The sequence below is a fragment of the Mesoplodon mirus genome, assembly GCF_964341445.2.
Source record: "Mesoplodon mirus genome assembly, chromosome: 2".
Taxonomy (NCBI): Eukaryota; Metazoa; Chordata; class Mammalia; order Artiodactyla; family Ziphiidae; genus Mesoplodon; species Mesoplodon mirus.
In genome coordinates this window covers 74,003,197-74,025,906 of record NC_138977.1, presented here as the reverse complement: position 1 = coordinate 74,025,906, position 22,710 = coordinate 74,003,197, and the positions used below count along the sequence as shown (strand labels likewise).

Below are 22,710 nucleotides of genomic sequence, written 5' to 3'. Positions count from 1 at the left end.
GGAGAACTTGTTAAAACACAGGTAGCTGGAGGTAATAAATATGTTTACTGCCTTGGTTGTGGTGATGATATATGTGTCCAAATTTAACAAGATGTATACATTAAATATGTGCAATTTTTGGTATATTGATTATACCTCCATTAAACTTAAAAAAAGGTTGCTGGACCCCAGATCAGAGGTTTTGATTCAATAGGTGTTGGATGGAGTCCCAGACAATTGGCATTTTTGGCAAGTTGCCAGGTGATGTCAATGCATCTGATCTGAGGACCACATTTTGAGAGTACTAATCTAGTGCATCCTTTCACTCCTTATCCACAGCTATTGCAGCATGCTCTCCTCATATCTTGGCCAGACAACCACAAAAAACAACAACAACATCAACCATCACCTTTCTCATCCCCAATCCTGTCTATCCTGGACAATTTTAACAAGTAAAAACACAAACCTAATAAAATTATCCAACAAATTAATGTTTCTTGAATCTCTCCAATGGTATGCCACTGACCAGAAAGCAAGATAAACACCTTCACCTTACAGTTTACCATGCTCTCCGTTTGTACAGGATGTTTCCCTTGCATAAAGTGCTCACCTTAATCTCAATCTGTCTAACTCCTATTTAACTTTCAAAGTCTATTTCAAAGGTCATATTTCTTGTGTATGAAATATGTACCTGCTCCCCCTGGCAAAGTTCATAATTCCCTATGGTGCTTTCCTATTGTGCTTAGTACTAGCTCAGTTGCATTGTTCATTATATCGTATTTAATTATCACTTTTGGACACTTTGGGGTTTATTTCTGTGTGCCTAACTCTATCTGCAGGTATTTTATTATGATTTTTTTGTCTCCCATCTCCCAGTAAAAATTAGGAGAAGAAACAGAAAACTTGTTTGGCCTGCTGACTTTCTTTTATTAAGTATTCTTTAAAAATGTCTTGATTACAAATATATCACTCAGCATATACTATCACCTCCAACATGTATGTTAATGCAGAGCTGTACTGAGGAAAGAGGTCAACATTATCTTCATGATTTTAGAAAAACAACTTGTGTAGGCACGTGTCTTTGAGATACAAATGTCTAAATCAATAGTCAGTTATTTTTGTGTAATTTAAGTCACTGTCTTTAAATATACACAGACTTTATCTTAATAAATGCCTCAGGATTTGGCCTGTCTTCACTCTCATTTTTAAAGATTTTACCTGATCATGAATATTTGATATTTACTAACCTACACAATTATATTTTCTAAATATAGACACAGTCTAAACTCTAAATCAATTAAAATATACCTCCTATACTAAATGCATTTTAAAATCTAGCAAAAGTTTCATCCAAACCAAGACTGAAGTTATTATGGACTAAATGTACAGCAAAAATCCTTTCTTTCCATATCACAACTTATTACTAATATTACTTATATAATTAAAAAATAACTAGTTATAAAATAAAAAGACAATGTTATAAATAACAGAATTATTATAAAATAAATTTACTTTGTCTTCCTCAAGCACTTAATTTTATTATTTATCTTTAGCTGGTACATTTTCCCATAAAAATTACCTAAATGGAAATAATGTAAAGCTTTCAGAAGTAAAGTTGATTTTAATTGCTCTGGTATGAATAAAAAAGAAAAAAAAAGAAAGAAAAGTAAAAAGAAGAAAGAAAATACCCAGTATGTGTTTAAATCACCATGTTTAGAGTTCACTGATTTTATTGTTATACCTCTGTGGCATGTGTAGCCAATTTATCTTTGTCAAATTGATAGGGTAAATGAACAGTTTTCTACGTCTAGTTAAATCCTTTTTATTACTGAAAGGAAGAAAGCAATTTAAATATTGCAATAGGGAGTATAATATCTTAAAAAGATGGGTTTCACTTAAAACCATGGATCATTACCTTTGGAAAAGTCTTTGAATCATTTTGTGTAAAAATGGAGCGGCCAAATTTGGACTCCTAAGGACTATTCTTATCAATTATCTTATAAGTAAGCTTTTTTATCCCTCAGTATAATTCAAGCAATGGTGAAACTGTCTCTAATCAACTATACTTTAAAAAATAAAATTGAATTTTTCCAGTTATTTGACTAGGTGAAGAGATGTTACCAAGTCGCTGCTGCGTTTGTACAATTTCTTGAGGAACCCACTTTTCAACTCACAGAACCATGTCCCAAGATAATCTCAAAAGGTCTGAGCAGGTGTGCTAAACTAACAAAGCCTCTTAGAGAGGCACAGAAGTTCTTTGCCTCTTTCCTTTATTTGGCTTTGTTTCAAAGCCTTTTCTTTTTCATGAAAGTTCTACACTTTCTATCCATGCTGAAAAATGTGCTCACCCACTGGAATCCACATTCCTTTCCTTCTGATATGGCTGCTGTGTCAGTTATTACTCTACCTGAGGAACATAGCAAACAATTCCAAATTCTGAGGTATTTCTCCCTAATTAGAAACACCAAAATGAACAACGTAGCTTTTCTGTGTCATCATGTCCTGGCCTTTAGCTATGAGTATTCGGGTGAGATGAGACTATCTGAAGCTTTTATGAGACCTAAAATATTAAGAAGTAGTACAAAAGGAAAACAAAGGGAAAAGTCTGAGGAAAAACACTTTTTTGGGGGGTATGAAATGGAGAGGAGGAAGAAAGAAAAAAGAAGGAAGGCAGGAAGGAAGGGAGGGAGAGGGAGGAAAGAAAGAGGAAAGATTTTATATATTTATCTATCAGATTAAATATAAGTATATGTATACACATTGTTGTAGGCAGAAGAATGGTTGACCAAAGATGTCCACATGCGAATCCCAGGAAACTGATTATTTAGGTTAATGGCAAGGGGAGGTTTAAAGTGGCAGACCACTTGACCTTTAGATGGGGAGATTATCCTGGATTATTCAGATGCACCTAATCATAGGGTCCTTATAAATAAAAGAAGGAGGGGGCAGAGAGGAAACTGGAGGGATGACAGCCTTAGAAATATTTGCCCTGTGTTGCTTTGAGGATGGAAGAACTGAGTCACTAGCAAAAGAATGTGGGATGGTAGCCTCTAGAAGCTAGAAAAGGCAAGAAAAAGGATTCTACCCTACAGCCCCCAAAAAGAATGTGGCCTTCTTGATACTTTGATTTTAGCCTAGTGAGATCCACTTCAGACTTCTGACCTCTAAAACTGTTAAGATAAATTTGTGTTAAGCCACTAAATTTGTGGTAAAATTAAAGAAGCAATAAGAAATAAACAAACACATACATACACTTGCCTCATTGTTTCTCTTTAAATTACAGAACTTCTCTTTTGTGTTTAGAGATAAACACTGTCCACATCAATGCCAATAGAAATATATAATTCAAATCACACATAAGAGCCATGGACATAATTTAAAATATCCTTGTAGCTACAGTTAAAAAATAAAAAGAAACAAGTGACATTAAACACATTAATTCTAATAATGTGTTTTATTCAACCCCAAATTTCCAAGATATTATCATATCTATATGTAACCAGTATGAAATTATTGAGATATTTTACATTCTTTTTATTATTACTAAGTCTTCTAAATCTGATGGGTATGTTATACTTATAGCACATCTCAATTTGGACTGACCACATAATAATGGCTCAGTTGTCACAACTGGCTAATAGATGCTGTATTGGGCAATATAAATCTGTATATTAAATCTCTCTATATATAAGTATTCTGAAGTTAATTTTGGTGATGGTTTTGACTATATGATTTAAAAATTATATTAATATGTATCTGTTTTTAATAAAAGAGTGATTTCTTTACATGTTTCAAAGGGTGCATTCTTTGACTTGATCAAGACACTGCACAAAGTGTCCAAACAAACACAAAAACCTAAATGCTAACAGGACCATCTCAACATATGAATTCTTTTCAAATAACTAAGTAGAAATGTATGATATTTACATATCTGTCATGCATTTAGGTTTTTTTTTCCAATTTCAATTTCTTTTTACTTAGTTTACTTTTACTCTTAAAAGCGAGGAATCAAATTTTTCTAGTGCAAAAGAAACTACAGTAAAATGAGTTTGCTTCTTTACATCTACTCTGAATAGCTGCTTATTCATATCACAGCACAGCTGCCACAAAGCTGTCATGGGTCATGGTGTCTGCTCACAGAGAGGAAGCTGAGGTAGCCAGAATATTGCAGGTGAAAGCACAGGTATTTTAGACCTTCTTTTCCCAGGGCCAGTTAAATTCTACAGGTTCTTAATTGCTTATAGTTTGGGATAATCTATATAAACTGCATAGCTTATTCTTAATGAGATTTAAATAGACACTTTAATTAGACATTTTACAGAAAAATAAGCAATTGTAGATTATGAAAATCAATAATCCTGAGGGTTTTCATTTCAACCTAAGCAGGTAGTAGAGTTTTTCCCCATTATGCTTGTTCTTCTAAATAGAGCTAACACTTCTACCAGCATTTTAAATAACTCTATTGATATTTGAAAACCTCAACTGGGCAATGCAGTTTTTTTCACTGCGTATGTATGCATTCTAACCAAATAGCTACCAATCTAGCCTTTTTTTTTCCTTTTCTAGTTTCCAGACTTATACATTTAGGGAATGTTATAAACTGTGAACATATACCCACACAGAAGCACCCTCTACTAAATATTTGGTGGGCATTGCAGCTGTTTTTTCCTTTGCTTTAATTTTATCCCAATCTTTTATTTAATTTACAATGAACTAAATCTTCCAACTTTAGGCTTTTTTTTTAAAAGATCATCTCTATTTGGCAAAAACCTTAAACTGATGGTGTTACTCAAAACTCTTAAAATATTTTATTTCCTGTAAAAAATATAAAAATGTTTCCCTTCCTTGCCCTGGCTTTAATTTGCTTTTCTTTTAAGGCTGTAACAAAACTTAACAATGTATAGCTGATGCTCAAATATGGGCATGCTATTTTTTTTTCCAATTGTCTAATATTTATGTTAGGAACAGGCTTTCCCTACAATTAACAAAGTCTTACACTTTATGAATGATGTTATTCATCATCATTATCAGTTTCCATAGTAACTTGCCACTCTGATGGTCCCTTCTCTATATATTTTAATTCAGTCTAGGTGCATTAGACCCGAGGGCACCATGACTCACTTTGGAAGGGGAAAACACCATAACCCAATTTCAAAGTATATGAACACCCTGCTTCTTTGATTTACTTCAAAAAATTGTCAAGCACAGTATCCATCCATGGAGGATCACCTAATGGAAAAATGCAGAAACTAGAGTCAGAAGAAACATAGGCTGGCACACATCTCATCTCCTCCATCTCTACCTGCTGCTGAAGTGAACATCTTAGGAAATGAACATCTTAGGAAGTTCTGAGTGGCAGTTGGATGTCTGGGGATTGTTTGTCAAAAAAGAGTGGGACAAATACCCTCATTGCACATTGATATTAATGATGGTAGTTGAGGGACCAAGAATGAAGAACTTACTTTATGTATTTTAGTGTTAGTTATTTTTTTTTCCATCCCAGTTGGTAATGTCAGCTCCTTTTCTTTCAGCTGATGTCATTTATAAGATCACAGGTTGAAGGCCTCTCAAATGACAAGGATCATTCCCTAAGTTTGGCTGTAATAAAGGAATTGGCCCCTTCTGAAAGCTAATAGGTACATCCCTGCACAGTGTTACTATTAAAAGCAAAAGCTAGAAGCTCAAGAAGAAGCCTCACTGAATTAAATTTATTTCCTCCTTCCTTGGGACAATTTTTTAAATACTTGAAAATTGTATCATTTCTCCAAACTGTATAAGACTGTTGTTATACTGAGGCACTCTGTAAGACTACCCTATACCCTGTGTGGCCAGTGGAGGAGAAAGTACTAAAACTCATTGGCACTGTTTATATTCAGTTGGCTTGGGAATTATCCATTGTTAGCCACATGAAAGAAAAAACATGTTCCTTCTGAGGATATGCTGTACTCATATGACCCCTTACACAGCATTAAGAATGAGACTGGCTGACATGTTGACATTTACTGAACAAACACTATGAGAGACGCACAATGCTTTGTAGTACTAGCTCATTTAATCTTCACCACAATTCTACAATGTATGAAGCATTATTATCTCTTCCCACTGAAGGAAATGAGGACTTAAGAAGCTTAGTTATTTTTCCAAGGTCACTTAGCTGGTCACAGAACTAGAATTTGATCCCTCGTCTATTTGACTCCAAAGCCATGACCTTAACCATCACACCACAGAAGTGTTAAGGCTAGCTCCATGGCTAATATCCATAAAATTTTTATATGTATTTATTGAATTTCCACTAATAAAAATTATATATATAATATACCTGTATACATATATTAATTATATATGCATATATATTAATTATATACACATGCACATGCATATGTATATATGTGTGTAATACTAATTTGCAAGATATATTTTAATTATATTGAATGAAGGAGATTAAAAACACAGAAGCCAAGATTAGTCATCTGAAATTAACAAAAGGAACAATGAATCTTCAAAAGAATGATGACCGTTTTTATTCTTTGGGGTCTATTTCAAAGGCTAAATTGAAAACATTTAATCTTTGTCTTTTAAAATTAAATGAGAATATGAGTATCTAAATCTGCACCATGCAGTATAGTAACCACTAGCCAAATGTGGCTACTGAAATTTAAATTAAGATTGAATAAAATGTTTAAAAATTAGTTCCTGTCACATTAGCACTGATCTAAATGGAACTAAGGATTAACTAAGCAATGCTTTTATCAAGGATGTTCTACCCTAATTCTTTCCCCTTGTATAGGCTCTGTCCTCTTTCCCCCTTTCACAACCCTGCACTGTGAATAAGATAAACTTGTGATTTTCACATTATCTTTAACAGGATCCAGTGGACAAGCTGTCTGCTTAAATGAAAGTGAAGACTGGCAAAATAAGAACTGATGTTAAGACTTGAGGGTGAGGAGTAGGGCTCAGTTTTCTTTTAACATGAGCCAATGGTATATTTCAGGAGATATAATTTAAGACACAAGATTTCATTGGTGACTTGAGTTCTACCAGGAAGAGGAAGCATTCTAAAACAGACAGTTTTTTGAAAAGCATGGCATCTGAACTGAAAGAAATAGTGTAAGAGATGAACAAAACAATGAACGTTTACATCTGTAAAACCTCTTTTTTAAAGTGAGGAAAATAGGATGACTTCCATCTTTACTATAGCCAACGCTGATTTTCTTCATTATTTATGTGAAGAATTTTAGATAGTTTTTTACACTCATCATGAAAACAAGGAGATGGGGCTATTATGCTTAACAATTTCCATAAGTGACATAAAAGAGTTTGCATTTTCAAAATGGGAGGTTGAGCAAGATGGTAATTTAGATTGTGAACCCATTAAGAAGTGGGCTCATGTTATGCTTTGCCCCATTTTTAGCCCTTGAAAATAGTTTCAGTGATAAAACCTAGTATCAGTGGCATCATTATTTTTAATAGCATTAATGATTTTCATAATCACAATAGCATTCGCCACCTTTAATAAGGCTGTTGGATTTTATAAGTGGTTTGCTCAAGTCTATTTAATACCTATTTAATAAGGCTTTACCCATGGTAGATTGACTTAAATTATTTTAAAACTTTGCATCGTATATAAAAGAACACATTTGTAAAAGAAATTTCAAAAAAGAAATTTGTGACTAACTTGAAAAACGAAAATTGATTTTTTGGAGGCACTGATTAGAAAGAGTCAGAATCTTTTTCTTTCCCACATAGAGATTAAGAATATCTATGGCAAAGCCATAGCATTCTGGAAGAGAATTCTCTACTATCAAAGTTATTATAATGTTGAAAAAACGTCTATACCATATATATAATATATGTAAACATTGCCCCACTTTTTTGAGGCTATTACTGTATACTTTTCCCCTCCTTAAGTAAACAAATTGTGAACTTCCACAAGTGTGGAATAGGTGAATGCTTGATCTTATTTAAAGACTACATTACATAAAAATTCTATTATAATTTTAAAGAGAATCAACCAACCAGTGTTCAGTATTTAACCTTAATGTAACTAATTTTATGATCCATCAGCCTATTAATCTCTATTCATCAATATCCTAACATAGTTAATCTCTGTATTATATTTTCACATACCACATACACTATTGAGAATCTTTTAAGAAAACCAATAATATGTGCATACGTCCTAAAAGATTTTTCTAGTCACATCTTGAGGAAAAACTTTTGATAATTTGATAAAGTAATGATTCATCCATCTCACTCAATCTCTCTCCATCTCTTTTTTATACTAAATCTTTTATTTTTCTTTAGTCAGATGATGGGTAATATGTGGGAAATATACATGGCCCTCATTCAATCATTAGCTAACTCTCTGTTGTACTTCCTTAGCTTGGTCACAAATATCTAACTCCAAAACATTGCCTGAGGGTAGGCAGGAGGAGAGGGTGAAGCTCAAAGTGTGCTGTGTCTTTATAAGTACTGCCCATTCTTTTAGTACCTGCATTTCCTTGGAATGGCGCGGCACCTGTAAAAGGTTAACGAGCATAGAGACTTTCAGGCATAACGCAAATTACAGACAGACATACACAGACATTTCATTGATTAACAGACAAGCAACATGCACGCTGCAAGCATACTACAGGTGGCAGATATTACTGCAGCCCCACCACTGGAAGATCTTATAGATCATGTATATATATATATAATATATATATATAATATATATATATATTATATATATAATATATATATATATTATTATATATCTATAATATATATATTATATATATTATATATATATTATAATATATATAATAATATATATATATTTCTTTTTCAACGTGGTGAGATACCATTTCAAGTACTATTTAAAAAGAGGGAAAAATCGTTTTTCCACAGTTATATTTTTCAACAGGTATATTTGTCTTAGCTTGAGTTGCAGCAGATATTTATATCATCCTTTTTGTTACAGGTCATTAGAGATCTCCTCAACTTTATCAAATAGATCAATTAAATAGATCTTTTTAAAAGGCTCATTCTTTTTTAAAAAGCCCGATTCACTTACATCCAAAAAGTACTGAATTCACAATTCAGGCACCTTGTCTTCACTATATTTGATAAACAGCTTTACTGCTAAAAATAAATCATGGTCTAAATCATCTCCAATAAATATTTTAAATAGACTCAAACTCTCTGAGTTATTAAAAAGTACAGTGAGGACTTTTTGATGAACTCAAAGTTTTAAAAAATCAAGCTGTCAGGTTTTCTAAAAATCCTAAATTATTTGCCTTTAAAATTGCATTCATGGTTCTATGAGAATCATCAATCATTAATGTACATGCATTAATATTACCATCAATGCAGAGGGCCTGCAGAGAAAGCGTTCTTCCATTCCCAGTTTCATTTTTTAAACAATCTCTTGCTATTTTTGTAGCACTCAACACTAATACAGAAGTAATCAAATTAGCATTAGCGGTTCATGTTGCAATCTTCAATTTGTATTGCTACACATCAAAGTAAAATATTTGCATATCAAAAGTAAAAGAGGTGGGATTTAAATTAATTTAGTGTCTTAAACAAAATTAAGTAGGCCTTGATGGTAAATTAAATGATAAATAGTTCACAAATACCAAAATTGAATATATTTATATTTCTTTTTAAAAAATCCCAAGGCCTGTGTACTAAATGCTAATGAAATATGAATATTAGAAAAAGAATGGAATATGACAGTGCATATGGAAAATGTTGGGTTTCTCATATTCTGAGAATTCTGTTTAAATTTCATTCATATTATAGTGTTTACAACTATTTATAACTCAGTATGTAGGTGATAATTCTATCTATCTATCTATGTATCTATCATCTATCTAAACATATTTCAATAGTCTGAATCTAATTAATATCAATATTTTACCATGTAGGAAAATGTAGTGGCTTTGATACACCTGTGGGCATAAACATGCCAAAATAAGGTGATTTCCAAAAAAATGCATTCCTTTTCTATCACCTGTTATTATCATGAAGTTTCCATCTGCTTACCACAATGATTAATGTTTTAATATTCCTTTCTCATATGGTGATTCATATGGCTAAACTGGGAGAAACACACAATTTTTATGAATGGATATTTTCATGCAACCACGTTTATGTGCTTCTCAGGGGATAACATGTTTTCAAAGCACCAAATCTGGCTTTAGAATAATTTACATTTCTGCTCTAGCTCAGTCTCATCCTGACAGTGACCAAGTGAATGCCCACCATTTGCAATACAATGCCCTCCCTGGACAATAAATATCCCCTGATGTATCTGTGGCATTATGTTCCTTCCTCCCTGGCACATACTCCTAAACTGCCTATTATGAGAATTATTTCCTAGGTTAGTCTATAATCCTGCATTGATATTTTATTTTGTTGCTTCATATTCCAGCTAATATTTAAACTAAAACATGTACCTATGGTACTACCATACTTCCAGATATTTCTCAAATATAAAAGAATTAAATGTATTCAGACTATTTATCTTTTAATCTTATATGCATATCTGGAAAAGAAAGAAAATGCTATTTTTATGAGTCATTCTCATGATTTTAAACTATGTGACACAATTTGAGAAATACTAGTGACAAAATTTCCCAGAGATACTATAAATAGTACCCACCAACTACTAAATGGGGTTCATGGAGCTAATCTGACAGCCATACTTAGAAACTTTTAAGGTATTAGCCAGGTGCCCTTACAGAAAAGACATATCAGGAATAGGTAAATCAGAAAAATAAAGGATTTTCAAGTGGACATTTGGGACAAAATAGATACAATTTATTACCTTCATCTAACTTCTAACTTTCAAGTGATTTATAAGTTAATTACATGATATTCAGGTTAAGGTAAGCAGGCAAAATGATGAGTAGTACATTCATTTATTAATTAAAGAATTCTTATCCTTGCATAAAATTTTGTTTTGTTGCTCTTGTTTTTTGTTTGCTTTTCCCTGTGAGTTGGAAAAGTGGAAGACTTTGGAGTATGGTATAAGAATAACATTGATTAGCTTCTCCATCATAAAATCATAAAGAAAAAGAAAAAATCATAAAATTATAAAGAAGTCACTCTCTCTGATCTATAACCTATGATACTATAGTTTTCATGTGTGACCTATCACAATGGACTGTAGAATATTATGCCCAAAGACAAAGATATTTTCAAGTGCATTCTGAATATATTAGAATACTTTTAAATTTTAAGTAAGAAAAGTTGAGTTGTGTAAAGATCACCTTTGTCATTGTTCAACCATTTCTTCATAATGATTTTATAGTCATTATTTTTTTTTGGCAGGGGTCAAGTGAAATAGGGATTGTCTATGTATTTCTCATGGGTTTTGCTTTGCAGATTTGTTATAATACCTATATAACAGTGAATCATTTGATAATCTAAAGAGACAGTGTTTTGTTTGTTTGTGTGCTTTAAGAAGAGCCCTTCTATCTACAATCTATTTTCATGGGATATAATAATTCTCTTCTCAGGAATACAAGAGCTTAATTTTTTTAAAAAGACAAAAAGTGACCTTTTGGGAAGACAGGACAGAGATCTGAATATTAATGTAATCAGTGGCTGTCATTTAGAAGACAAGGAGAAATCAACTGCAGGCCAAAAGAAACTTAAACCTAGATATCTATAACTCAATAGAAATTAATAGGAAGAAAATTACAACTTAAAAAAAAGTCTAAATGTGGATTAAATTTTCCTTGTTTTTAAGAAAGATTAAAAATACCCATCTCAAGTCTCTTAACAATTCCAGATGGAAATTAGGATGCTTTTCAAGGTGATTTATTACAATAATTAGTATATTCTTGGATTATGACATGTTGCATAGAAAACTATTGTAGTTTATTGCTAAATCAGGAAATAGTAATACACCTATTTTTTTTTGTTGTTGTTCTTTTAAAACTACAAGGACCAGAAGAAATAAAATTAAATGAAAGGGTGGTAGAGTATTTAAGATTGTAGTGTTCAGATCTTCCTTTTACAGATAAGAACAATGGAGCACAAAAGGGCAGTGGTTTGCTCAAGGTCACACATCCTGCAGCAAAGCCAGGAGTAAATCACAAGTTTACAGATTCCAAGAATTGAGAATCGTGCTTATTTCAATGTAAGAATGAGTAAATTGATGGAAAATCAGCTGAGAATTGATGAAGATTTGATGAAGAATTTGATAAAGAATTGATGATAGGCACTATGATACATGTTTCATATACAGTTTTTCATCTCACCCTAATATAATTCATGAGGTTATGGATTTAACTAAATTTTCAAATGGGAATACTGAATATCAGAGAGACTAAATAAATTGTCCAAGGTCACAAAGCTTGTAAGTTGATTGCATGGTTACTGCTAAAACCCAAAGCATTCCTCTTTCCTATCCCATGTTCTTTCCATTTTACTTGTTAAAATAACTAAACTTGAATGCCTGCTGTATAACCAAACTAGCATAGCATAATATTTGTTGAAATAATGAGGGTGATGATTTATAAAGCTTCGTGAAGAGGAATCCAAACATAAATTAAAAAAATACTTGGCTGTACTTGGGGCTCAAAACAAAGACAAATGAAGCTTTTCAGCAAGAGAACATATAAAACAATGCAGGAATGTGTCCTTACTTTCTTTTAATAGTGCTACTACTCTAGCCTTTGCCCCAGATGATAAATGTAGTTCAAATTTGAGGGGAATTTCTCTTCACACATATTTGCCTTCCTCATGGCTGGCTTTCTTTCTTTTTCTAATATGAGAGTTTTATTTGGATTTAATATGCCTTTGCCACATTTTACTTGGATTATTTTATTGTCCGTGGAGATCTCTGTACTTAACTTGGAAATTTCATTGCCATAGAAAGGAGTAAACTGGTTGCCTTTAGATGTGACTGATAAGAACCCACAAATAATTTTTAGAATTACACATTAGCAGGCAATTTTCTCTTGGATATAATTCTAACTAGTAAATTTTGCTCTCACTGCATTCTTTCTTTGGGACACCTATCATCCTTTATTAATGAGTCCAAAATCACAGACTTTTAGAGCTAGCTGAAAAGACCTATAACGTTTGTGAATTCAACTCCCTTATGTTTGTATTTGAAGAAACTGAAGACCTGAGAAATAAAGGTGGATGAAAAAAAAGTTTTCCAAGGAATGAAAGATTCAAGACCAAATCTAGGATTCCTAATCTAGTGCTCTTTCCATACGTACTCACAACTGTAGTGGTAGACAAACATTCCCCTGGCAAAGATTCCCAGATATTTAAAGATGAGAAATGAAGGCTGGCCTTTATCCAGGAAGGCCATTTTGAAGACTTTTCTGTTTCAGTGTAGTCGCTGTTTATGAAGCAAGACTCTAATATTAAAACTAACCCTTGCATGTTGATACCTCCCCTCAGCTCACCTTTACCTCAAGCACAGAAGTCACGTGATTATTTTTGTATTTTATATATTTTTAAAAATTAACGTATTTGAATGTAGAATGTGTTTTACTGATTCCTTTATTGCTCCAGCTCTGTAAGCAATGAACACAATTGTTTCTTTCAAGTCCATCAATCTCAGTACCATAGGTACTAGTGTAAGATCACTACTTATTAGTGTAAGAAACTTTAGAAGTGTAGGCAGTCTCATGAATTTACTATAAAACAATGTGGAATGCTTTTTGTTAAATCTACACAAAGACTTTCTTCGACTCAATGGCGTGGGGCACTCTGACAGCACAGAGTGTCAACAGACAAACGGAAAGACACTTACAATGTTATTATTAGTATTTATAACAGCTCTAGTGCTCTTGATAAATGAAGCCACATTAATTAGTTTCAGGATCTTATTCTCACTTTGGCATATCCACTAGCACTTCTGAACACGCAATTAAAATATTTCAAAATGTCACTTATGTTTCCATTCTACAAGAAATGCATACTGATTATGGCCACTTGATTTGTACTAGGCCACATATATTTAGAAATAAAAATATGTTAACATTTTAGGGGTTAATAAATCTCTCCTAGACTGTTGGCAATAAAATCTGATGAAAAACAAAGCTATCAATGATCATGCAAATGTACAATTATAGTATTTTTCTGAGTATGAAATATTTCCAGTTATATATATTTTTTAAAGATCCAACCCTGGTAAGTTTGCTTTCCTTTTATTTTGGAAAATGTAAATTCACTGAGAATTTGGATGATAATCAGTGAAAGCAGATGGATTTTTGAACATCTCATAAGTTAAGTTAGCTCTTTGTTAAACAAATAGCATAGATGATTTGAAAGTTAGATGGCAACCCATGTATTGACTATAAAACAAATTAGCATTCCCTCTTAAATTGGGGGAAGATTGATTTTCATCTTTCTCCAATGAATACCAGAAATCCTTCGGTTTATACTAAGAACAGTTTAAAGTTGATACATTTTCCCTTTTCTATTAAAAAGAAAACTACATTATAGATTAGATAGATGAAGATACATGTATATGTATAGAGATGTATGCGTATATAATAACTTGACAATATTTATCCAAATTATTTGACCAGTGTAATACCAACTTGATTTCTTGTATAGAAGTAGTCAGAGAGCAAAGTAAGCTAGAAAACGGACCCCCTGCACTACTTCCTTGATCTCAGGAAGAGGCAAGAGATGTCTAGACAAATGTAGAGGCATGTTTTTAACTGCTTTCCTATAAATGATAAATTGAATTTTGTGAGAAGAACATGTTGTATAGCTGGAAGATCCCAACTGAAATCAATGTTTAATGCTTAAAACACTGAAATATTTTTCTTCAAATCTTTAACTCCTTAAAAATCAATAATACAGGACTTCCCTGGTGGCACAGTCGTTAAGAATCTGCCTGCAAATGCAGAGGACACGGGTTCAAGCTCTGGTCCAGGAAGATTCCACATTCTGTGGAGCAACCAAGCCCATGCACCACAACTACGGAGCCCGAGCTCTAGAGCCCACATGCCACAACTACTGAGCCCACGTGCCATAACTACTGAAACCTGTGTGCCTAGAGCCTGTGCTCTGCAATGAGAAGCCACTGTGATGAGAAGCCCACACAACACAAGGAAGAGTAGCCCCTGCTCAGCGCACTAGAGAAAGCCCGAGTGCAGCCAAAAATAAATAAATAAAATTTAAAAAAATCAATAATACAGAAAGTCTCTAAATTCCTCTTTAATTCCACAGGAATGTTCTAGGTGCTATCAGACCTAGACTCAAGTGTTCCTCCTACCTTGGAAACATGAAGGACAGTAAAAGAAATGACACACACAAAAGAGTGGACAGAGAAGTTACTGTTAAATTTGAAAGAAATTAGTAAAGTAGCTGAAAAATAAAAGAAATCCTGACATCCTTAATGGCATTTCACACATAATGTAGCAGGCCATACATAATTTGCAAAGAGTTAGGGTTATTTTGTTAATTAATTTGAAAAGGAGGAAATATGAAAAGGGATTCCCAAATTAGGAGTTTGGGTAGAGATGATAGCTTTGTTCTGAAGATCAAATGAAACCTGGGTGTCGGGCTTGAAAGGCATCAGGATTATATCTCCTATGGGTAAGAAAGTGGTGGAGGCTCTCTTGAAAGAAAATCCAGAGCATAAGTAGACCTGCCAGAAAAAGTGGGATGGAGGAGAGAAGTGAGCAAAAACTGGGAGAGAAGTCGTAGGTGGGAGAGTTTGCTACAGACTTGTGAACACTCCTAAGGAGAGAGTCACATGAAAAGGGAAAAAGTACTAGAGAATGACACATGCATCCAGTGTTCCCTCTCCACCCTCCCCTGTGCTCCTCTGCCCCTGCAATAGAAACAGAACAGAGCCTGGCCCACAAAGGTGAATGGTACTCTAAAGTATAAACGATATGAATTCTGATTATCTCTACACTGGGCCAAAAAAAAATAAATGAGTAAGGGCAACATTTTAAAAAAAGAAAACCTCAGGGACATAGCGCACAAAACATTTTCATATCAGATCAACACTGGCATCGGAGGACTTCACATAAAGCAGCAAGGTTAAGAAGAAGGGTGAAAACTGAATCCTTTATTATTCCTGGATACTGTATTATAATACATAAACTGATATATTCTATTAATTTAAAAGAAGATCTTTGAAGAGCTTGTACTCACTGAATAAGTGATAGAATACGGGCTTTTAATTGTCTAAAATTGATTGGATTTCTAATAAAATATTTACTTTGACCTTGGGCAGCAAGGCAGCAGACAGTTCAATGTGAGACAGTAATATTATGAAAAATTGTGATATTTTTCCATTCAGTTCGAAGCCTCCTGTGTTATCCATCAAATTCATTTCCCTTGTAACTAAATCTGTCATAAATCTTGGCATACAAAAATGAAATGTGTTTCTCACCAATAATCTACTGTCAATAAAGACTTTAAATGATACAACACTTTCTGGTGGTTTTAAAATGCTTCACAAATAAATTATTGATCTTGGTATTTGATGATGATGGTATTAACAGTAATCTACAAATAGGAAAATGTGGTATGGGGGGAGGGTTAATATATCCCAACCATTGGAGCTTTACTTTTCTCTTAATCTTTCATGATTATAAATAAATAAACAAACAGAACCATAGGTAAATAAATATTCTAACAAAATTTATATTTTGTGTATACAAAATTAACCAAAATTGATTCCATTTTAAAGAATTTAAAAATTATTGAACAGTTTGAAACAACTTTTAGGAATTTTTAAAAATAGCCAGTTTAATTATAATTATTAGAAGTGTTTTTTTTTTTTTTTCTTGCTCAATAATGAATGCATCATTTGTTTCTGGGTGAGTATGATACACCATTCATTTTTTCTTTACCAGCCTTATCGTTTCTTCTCTTCAGAATCCATTAGAGAAAACAAAATATGAATACTGAAGTTAGGAGCAATTCTTAATGTTCATGTTTTGCTTCATTTTGTGTCAGTCAGTATCTGTTGCCTAGACTAAATTCTGTTAAGCATAAAAAGAAATCCCATGCTTGTGCTAGTAGCTAAATATGCTCTTCACAGAAAAAAAAAAAAAAAGTTAGTTGTAACATCTTAGTTTTAATGAGGATCTTGTGAGTTGCAGATTATTATGACTTTGAATTATTAACCCTATACTTACGAAAAAAGTGTGTTTTGTTACCAGAAAGGTCTAATGTAAACAGTCATGTTGAATACTTCTATGCCTAATGTTATTTTATGTGAGATTTGTAAGATGTAAAGTGAATACAGACACACTGTATGAGCGGAAAGCAGAAGCATCTTTAGCTTTTATACAAGGAAACAAAGAAACAAGAAGTTTCCTTATTCCCCAAAACTATTAACATGGTTGGTCTAATAGCCCAACAAAGGGAAAAGAAACTAGAAGTACAGTTGTTGAGACTATTAATATCACTGTGGCAACAACTCTCTTTAATGGCAATGTCCCAACATATTCTCAGCATCCGGGTCATGATGCCATATCAGTGTATAGGAAAATAAACAGCTTCAGACTGAAGGTTGTGAATAAAAACTTGTTATAATGTACCATATGAAGCAATTTATGAGGAATGTATATTCACTACTGAAAAATCTAGTCCAACAAGTAGTGAAGAGCATAATACATTTAATGCATGCTTGTGACCAGATACTGGGAGAGATACAAAATTAATAATACATAGTCTCCAACTTCAAAGACCTTTTTGATTTAATTGGACATAAAAACACATATGAGTGAAAAATAAGTAACAATATTAGGCAATGAGAATAAAATAGTGGAATTCTAGATTTTATGATATTGTCTGCAATATTGTACATGCCAGAGGAGTGATGTTTGAGAGTGACAAAAGTTTCTGGTGTGATTTAGAAAAGAATACATTTTCTATTATCAGATTGCACTGCAAAAGTCAATCCACTTTTCATCTATGATTGAGCTAGTCAACGAGTATTGAAGTTTGTAACATCAATCTTCTCATTATCCATTCTCATCTTTAGCCTTTCCTTATCTGGCAAAAATTCAGGTAGGCCCAAAATACTTTTGAAAGGATCATTCATTCAGTCTATACGATGACTCACTAATCTTTCTTCAACCATGAACATTGTTATTAATTTGAAAAGTCCCAAATTTTAGACAAGGTTTATTTTGTGGTTTTGTTTAAAAATAAAATTACTTTTATTAATATCCAGAGACAATAATTAATTTCTTTTGTCCTATTCAAGACTAACTTTTCATTGCCATCCCTTTATTTCATTTCAATGAAAACTGGGTCTTTATTATTTAGCAAAGAGCGAAAAAATAACTTGAATTTTTGACAACATTCACATGTAGTATATTAATTAGTTACTGATATATTTTATTAAAGACATTGCTAAAACAAAAGAAGTATATGATCATTTATCAAATGCCAAAAATCACCAGATAATGTGACAGTTACTTTTAAATTTCCTCACAACAACTTTAAAAATATTATTCCTTTCTTTTCTTTTTTTTTTTTTTTTTTTTTTTGCAAATGATGAAATCAAAGCTCAGAAAGTTTAAAAATTTGCCCGAGATCATATAGCTAAATAAAGATTTGATCACAGGTAAATTTGAACCAAATGATACTTTTCCACTAAATCACAGCACTAATACAAAAACTGTACAAAACATGACATGTTTATATTCTTCTGACTGTATGGGCTATCAAACACCATGCTAAGATTATACTGTATGAGGGTTGAAATAATTCTTACCATGGCATGTAATTTTTATCATGGAAAAAGTATTTGAAAAATAATTAGTGACATATAATCATTTTATTTTATGGATGAGGAAATTAAGGCTCAGAAAGGGAAAGTCTGGTACCCAAGGTCACACAACATGTGGAGGCAGAGTGAGGATTGAAAACCAGTTCTCCTGGATATTGATAGGCCCTGATTAATTTATAAGACATTTTACTATGTAACTGTAGGATAAGAGAGTCAGGACCCTATGAACTCAGATTGGACCACATATATGTATAATATTTAGTTCACTGCAACATTATAATGGCTTTTTGTATTATACTCATGAAATATAGCCAAGCAGCAAAGAAAATTCAGAGTATGTAGGAAAAAAATAACCAGCTGGAAAGTTTTAGATTTATATGAAGATAGGGCATGCACATCTCTACATCAGTATATATGCATCAGCATATATGCAATGGTCTCCACCATGTTATTTAAGTACCAAATGAGTTTCATTTCAAAATGGCCAACATGGGTGTTTGAAAAGGAAAAGATAATTGTTCATACCAAACGTAAAATAGATCTCCTGCATAGCACAGGGAGATCTGCTCAGTGCTTTGTGACCACCTAGAGGGGTGGGAAAGGGAGGGAGGGAGGGAGATGCAAGAGGGAGGAGATATGGGGATATATGTATACGTAGAGCTGATTCACTTTGTTATGAAGCAGAAACTAACACACCAATGTAAAGCAACTATACTCCAATAAAGATGTTAAAAAATAATAAAATAAAATAAAAATAAATAAACACCTGATCAGTTGATCTGCCAGAGGAGGAGAGGGCTGGGAAGACGAGATGCCTGAGATTTAGGCTGCTTAATAAAGACACACAAGCCTACATGAAACCTCACTGCAACGAGGGAAAGGCAGAAAGTAATATGAATCCTGAAATGAAATTCAGATAGATAATATCTGAGAACAAAATTGCACTTGGTGATACTTCTTTTTTTTTTTTTGATACTTCTTAACATACCACCACATTCCAAGCTTTGCTTCCATACAAGTCATATATCCCCCAGAGATGGGAGGCAAGGAGAGAAGGGGAGGAAAAAGAAAAATCGTATATTGCCTCCAAAAGTGTCTTCCATTGATAGAAGAGGTGGTTTTTGCCTTAACTTCAAAACACCTAACTGAGCCTTCACAGACAGCAATGGGACAAATTACCTGGGAAATGAGGTTAGGGACAGAAGAAAATAAGGAGAGGGGCTGAGAAGATTGCGGACAAATATAAATGTGGCACAGAGAAAAGAATCCAGTGCTACCTACCTAGATGCTAGTTCTAAATCTTCCAAATAAGAAAACTGACCTAAATATTACTAAATTTTTTGTCATCTCTCTTGTACACATAAGGCTTTTAAAGAAAGATATTATAAATGCCGGTTTGTAAATATTGTGTGTTTAACATGGATTGAAGTCTTTAAAAGGTTTCTAGATAAACGAAATGACCACATATTTTCATTGGGAGAAACTATTTACAAATAAACATAGCACAGATTTAAATAACTTACTATTACTTGTAAAACTATACTTGGTATATGTTTAGTTTAATAGTTACACAGTTTCCAGATGACTTACTAATTATTCTTAATGAACTAAAATAATTCTCACTTATTGACCTTGAAAAATAAGAGATATAATTGTTTACTCTTATTTGACAATGACTTTTGTTTTAATTTCTGGCAAGAATGAGATTGGAAGTAGGCAATAAAACCTTGTCAGTGGTAACCAAACCATTTTCCCATACAGTTGTACTTACTGGCTGGCTTTATTTTTGAGCACTTTATATTGAAAGTATTATAAAATCTTCTGGAGGTATTACAAATCTCTGTGATTTAAGAGAATTGTTTTTGGAAACTTTAGCTATTAAAGCCCACTGATATTGTGATTTGCATTTGTTAATCAGGGAGATCATAATTGTAAAGTGATGGGCATTTATAAATAACCATATTATGAGGGCAGTAGATTCTTTCAAAGTAAGACAAATGCTCACCTGAGGAGGTAGGGATTTACCAGGACTGAAAGGGATTGAAAAAAATAATGGAAATGCTGCAGGGGGTCTGTGGTTGGATACCCAAGGACTGCCTGGGGAACAATGAAGTTCCTGTCTGGCTTAAAGGCTCTTAAAGGTTTGTTCGAGGGGGCCAGCTTTAACATTCACAGACAATAAGCATTGATACATTTGAAAATAATTGTAACTACAGGTCAAAAAAGCATTTTCTGCAAGTGTAACATGAAAAGTGAATCAATTCTAAGCTGCTTTTGGAGTATGAAAGGTGTTCAGGAGCTAAAAATGAATAAACAAATATATGTAACAAGTAAAACTGGAAAACTAACATCATCCTGCTTTGTAAAATAGAAGTACTTTACAAACATAAAACAAATGGGCACAGGTAATATCATCTCTAGACTACTAAATGTCATTTGAACATTTAGTAGTCTTCCTAGGACATTAAAAAAAAAACACTAAGAATGTCAGGGTTTTTGTATAAGTAAAACTCTTCTTGTATAACAGTGATTTTCCCTGTGTGAAGGAAGGTACTATATTATATTAATTATCATAGAGAAAAAATAATTTTGATGATTTTTGAGATAGAATATTACACATTTTTAGAACATTCCAGAGTGATATGTTTTCTCTGGAGATCTTTTTCATGGTTGTTTTATAAGCCAACCTATGAGTGTTTTGAGTCAATCAGTGTTCATTGAAACTTAAACCAACACACACACACACACACACACACACACACACACAGGAGAAATGAAAGGGAAACAGAATGGATTTGCAAAGTACTGCTTTGTCTGTACTTCTCTGAGGGTTATCTGCTCCCTGGACTCTCTCTGCTGGCAGTCAGGCTGCTACCAGCTCTAAAATCAGACAGAGACCTATAGTGCAGCTGTCCCCTTGCCCTGCTGGTTCTTTCCAGAGAAATATAACCGGTATGCTTAACTTAGGCTGAGTGACAAAGACTATGAGAGAAATACAAGCCAACTAAATAAAGGGCCTCTTTCTTCTGTAGCTGTTACTAATTCCCTCCCTCCCTCAGCTCTATCGCCTTCAAAATAGCCCTCATAAAATATACTTTAAATAGAGTGATACTCCAGCATTTTTTAAATGGTTTCCTACATTAAATATGGCCAGACCCCAGGGACTACTGAGCTGAGCTATCCTTTCCAAAGGAGGTTATAAAATACTACCTTACATGCTTAATTTGTCTTGGCACTCCCGGATATTTTGGTTAATTATCAGAAATTAGCTTGAGGGAAAGATTAATCTTTTTACATAGTCAACACACAACTGGTAATTTCTAGTTAGTCAAGTTGCATGACAGTTTCTACTATTTCTTATTATTATCAAGAAAAATGGCAGGCTTACAGAGTGAAAGTCTCTATCAGCCAATTTAGTTCATTAAGTATCTGACTTTTGGTTATGAAATGAAGCATGTTTGAACTAAAAAATAACTTTTATATTTAGTGGGAAATTATTAAGTCTTTGTGAAGAATTTCTGTTTTGTTTTCTTCCCCAGTTCACCCAAAGCATTATATCAAAGAGAGACACTCTCATTTAGAAAAGAAAGAAAAAGACAGGAAGGAAAGAAAGAAGGAAAGAAGGAAGGGAGGGAGGAAGAAAAAACTGCAATGATCAGATTTCATCTACTGACACCTGAACTTAGGACCTGTCTTGAGAAATAGGAAAACATCTGCTAGTATTTTTCTTTAGTGAGATTCTACAGGAGACTTGGGCTGAGTGCAGGGGTATCTGCCCCAAGTCTACACCTCCCACCTCTGCAAACACTCCTTCTTGTCTTTGCTGTTCTGTTAGGAATTGAACAAGATTTGCTTTTTCTAAAAGATAGAAAATAAATTTACATGAATTCAACAAGCAACATTCTCCAGTAAATTTCAGGGGTTTTGTTTGTTTGTTTGTTTTTGGTTTTTTTAGAAATAAAGTAACAATCCATTTGGGTAATTTTTTTCATGGCAAATTT

At 33.1% G+C, this 22,710-nt stretch overlaps 1 protein-coding gene across 7 annotated transcripts in view; it reads right to left on the bottom strand.

Annotated features, from left to right (window-relative positions):
- PCDH7 (protocadherin 7) overlaps nt 1-22,710 on the bottom strand; it is a 416,647-nt gene that overhangs the window by 143,151 nt on the left and 250,786 nt on the right. The window contains exon 3 of one of the 7 annotated variants that reach the window (XM_082611228.1): nt 8,471-8,497. The exons of the other annotated variants lie outside the window; for them this stretch is intronic. Within the exon in view, the coding sequence (XP_082467354.1) occupies nt 8,471-8,497 (27 nt within the window). The remainder of the gene's footprint in view (nt 1-8,470; nt 8,498-22,710) is intronic. 7 annotated transcript variants of the gene reach the window in all.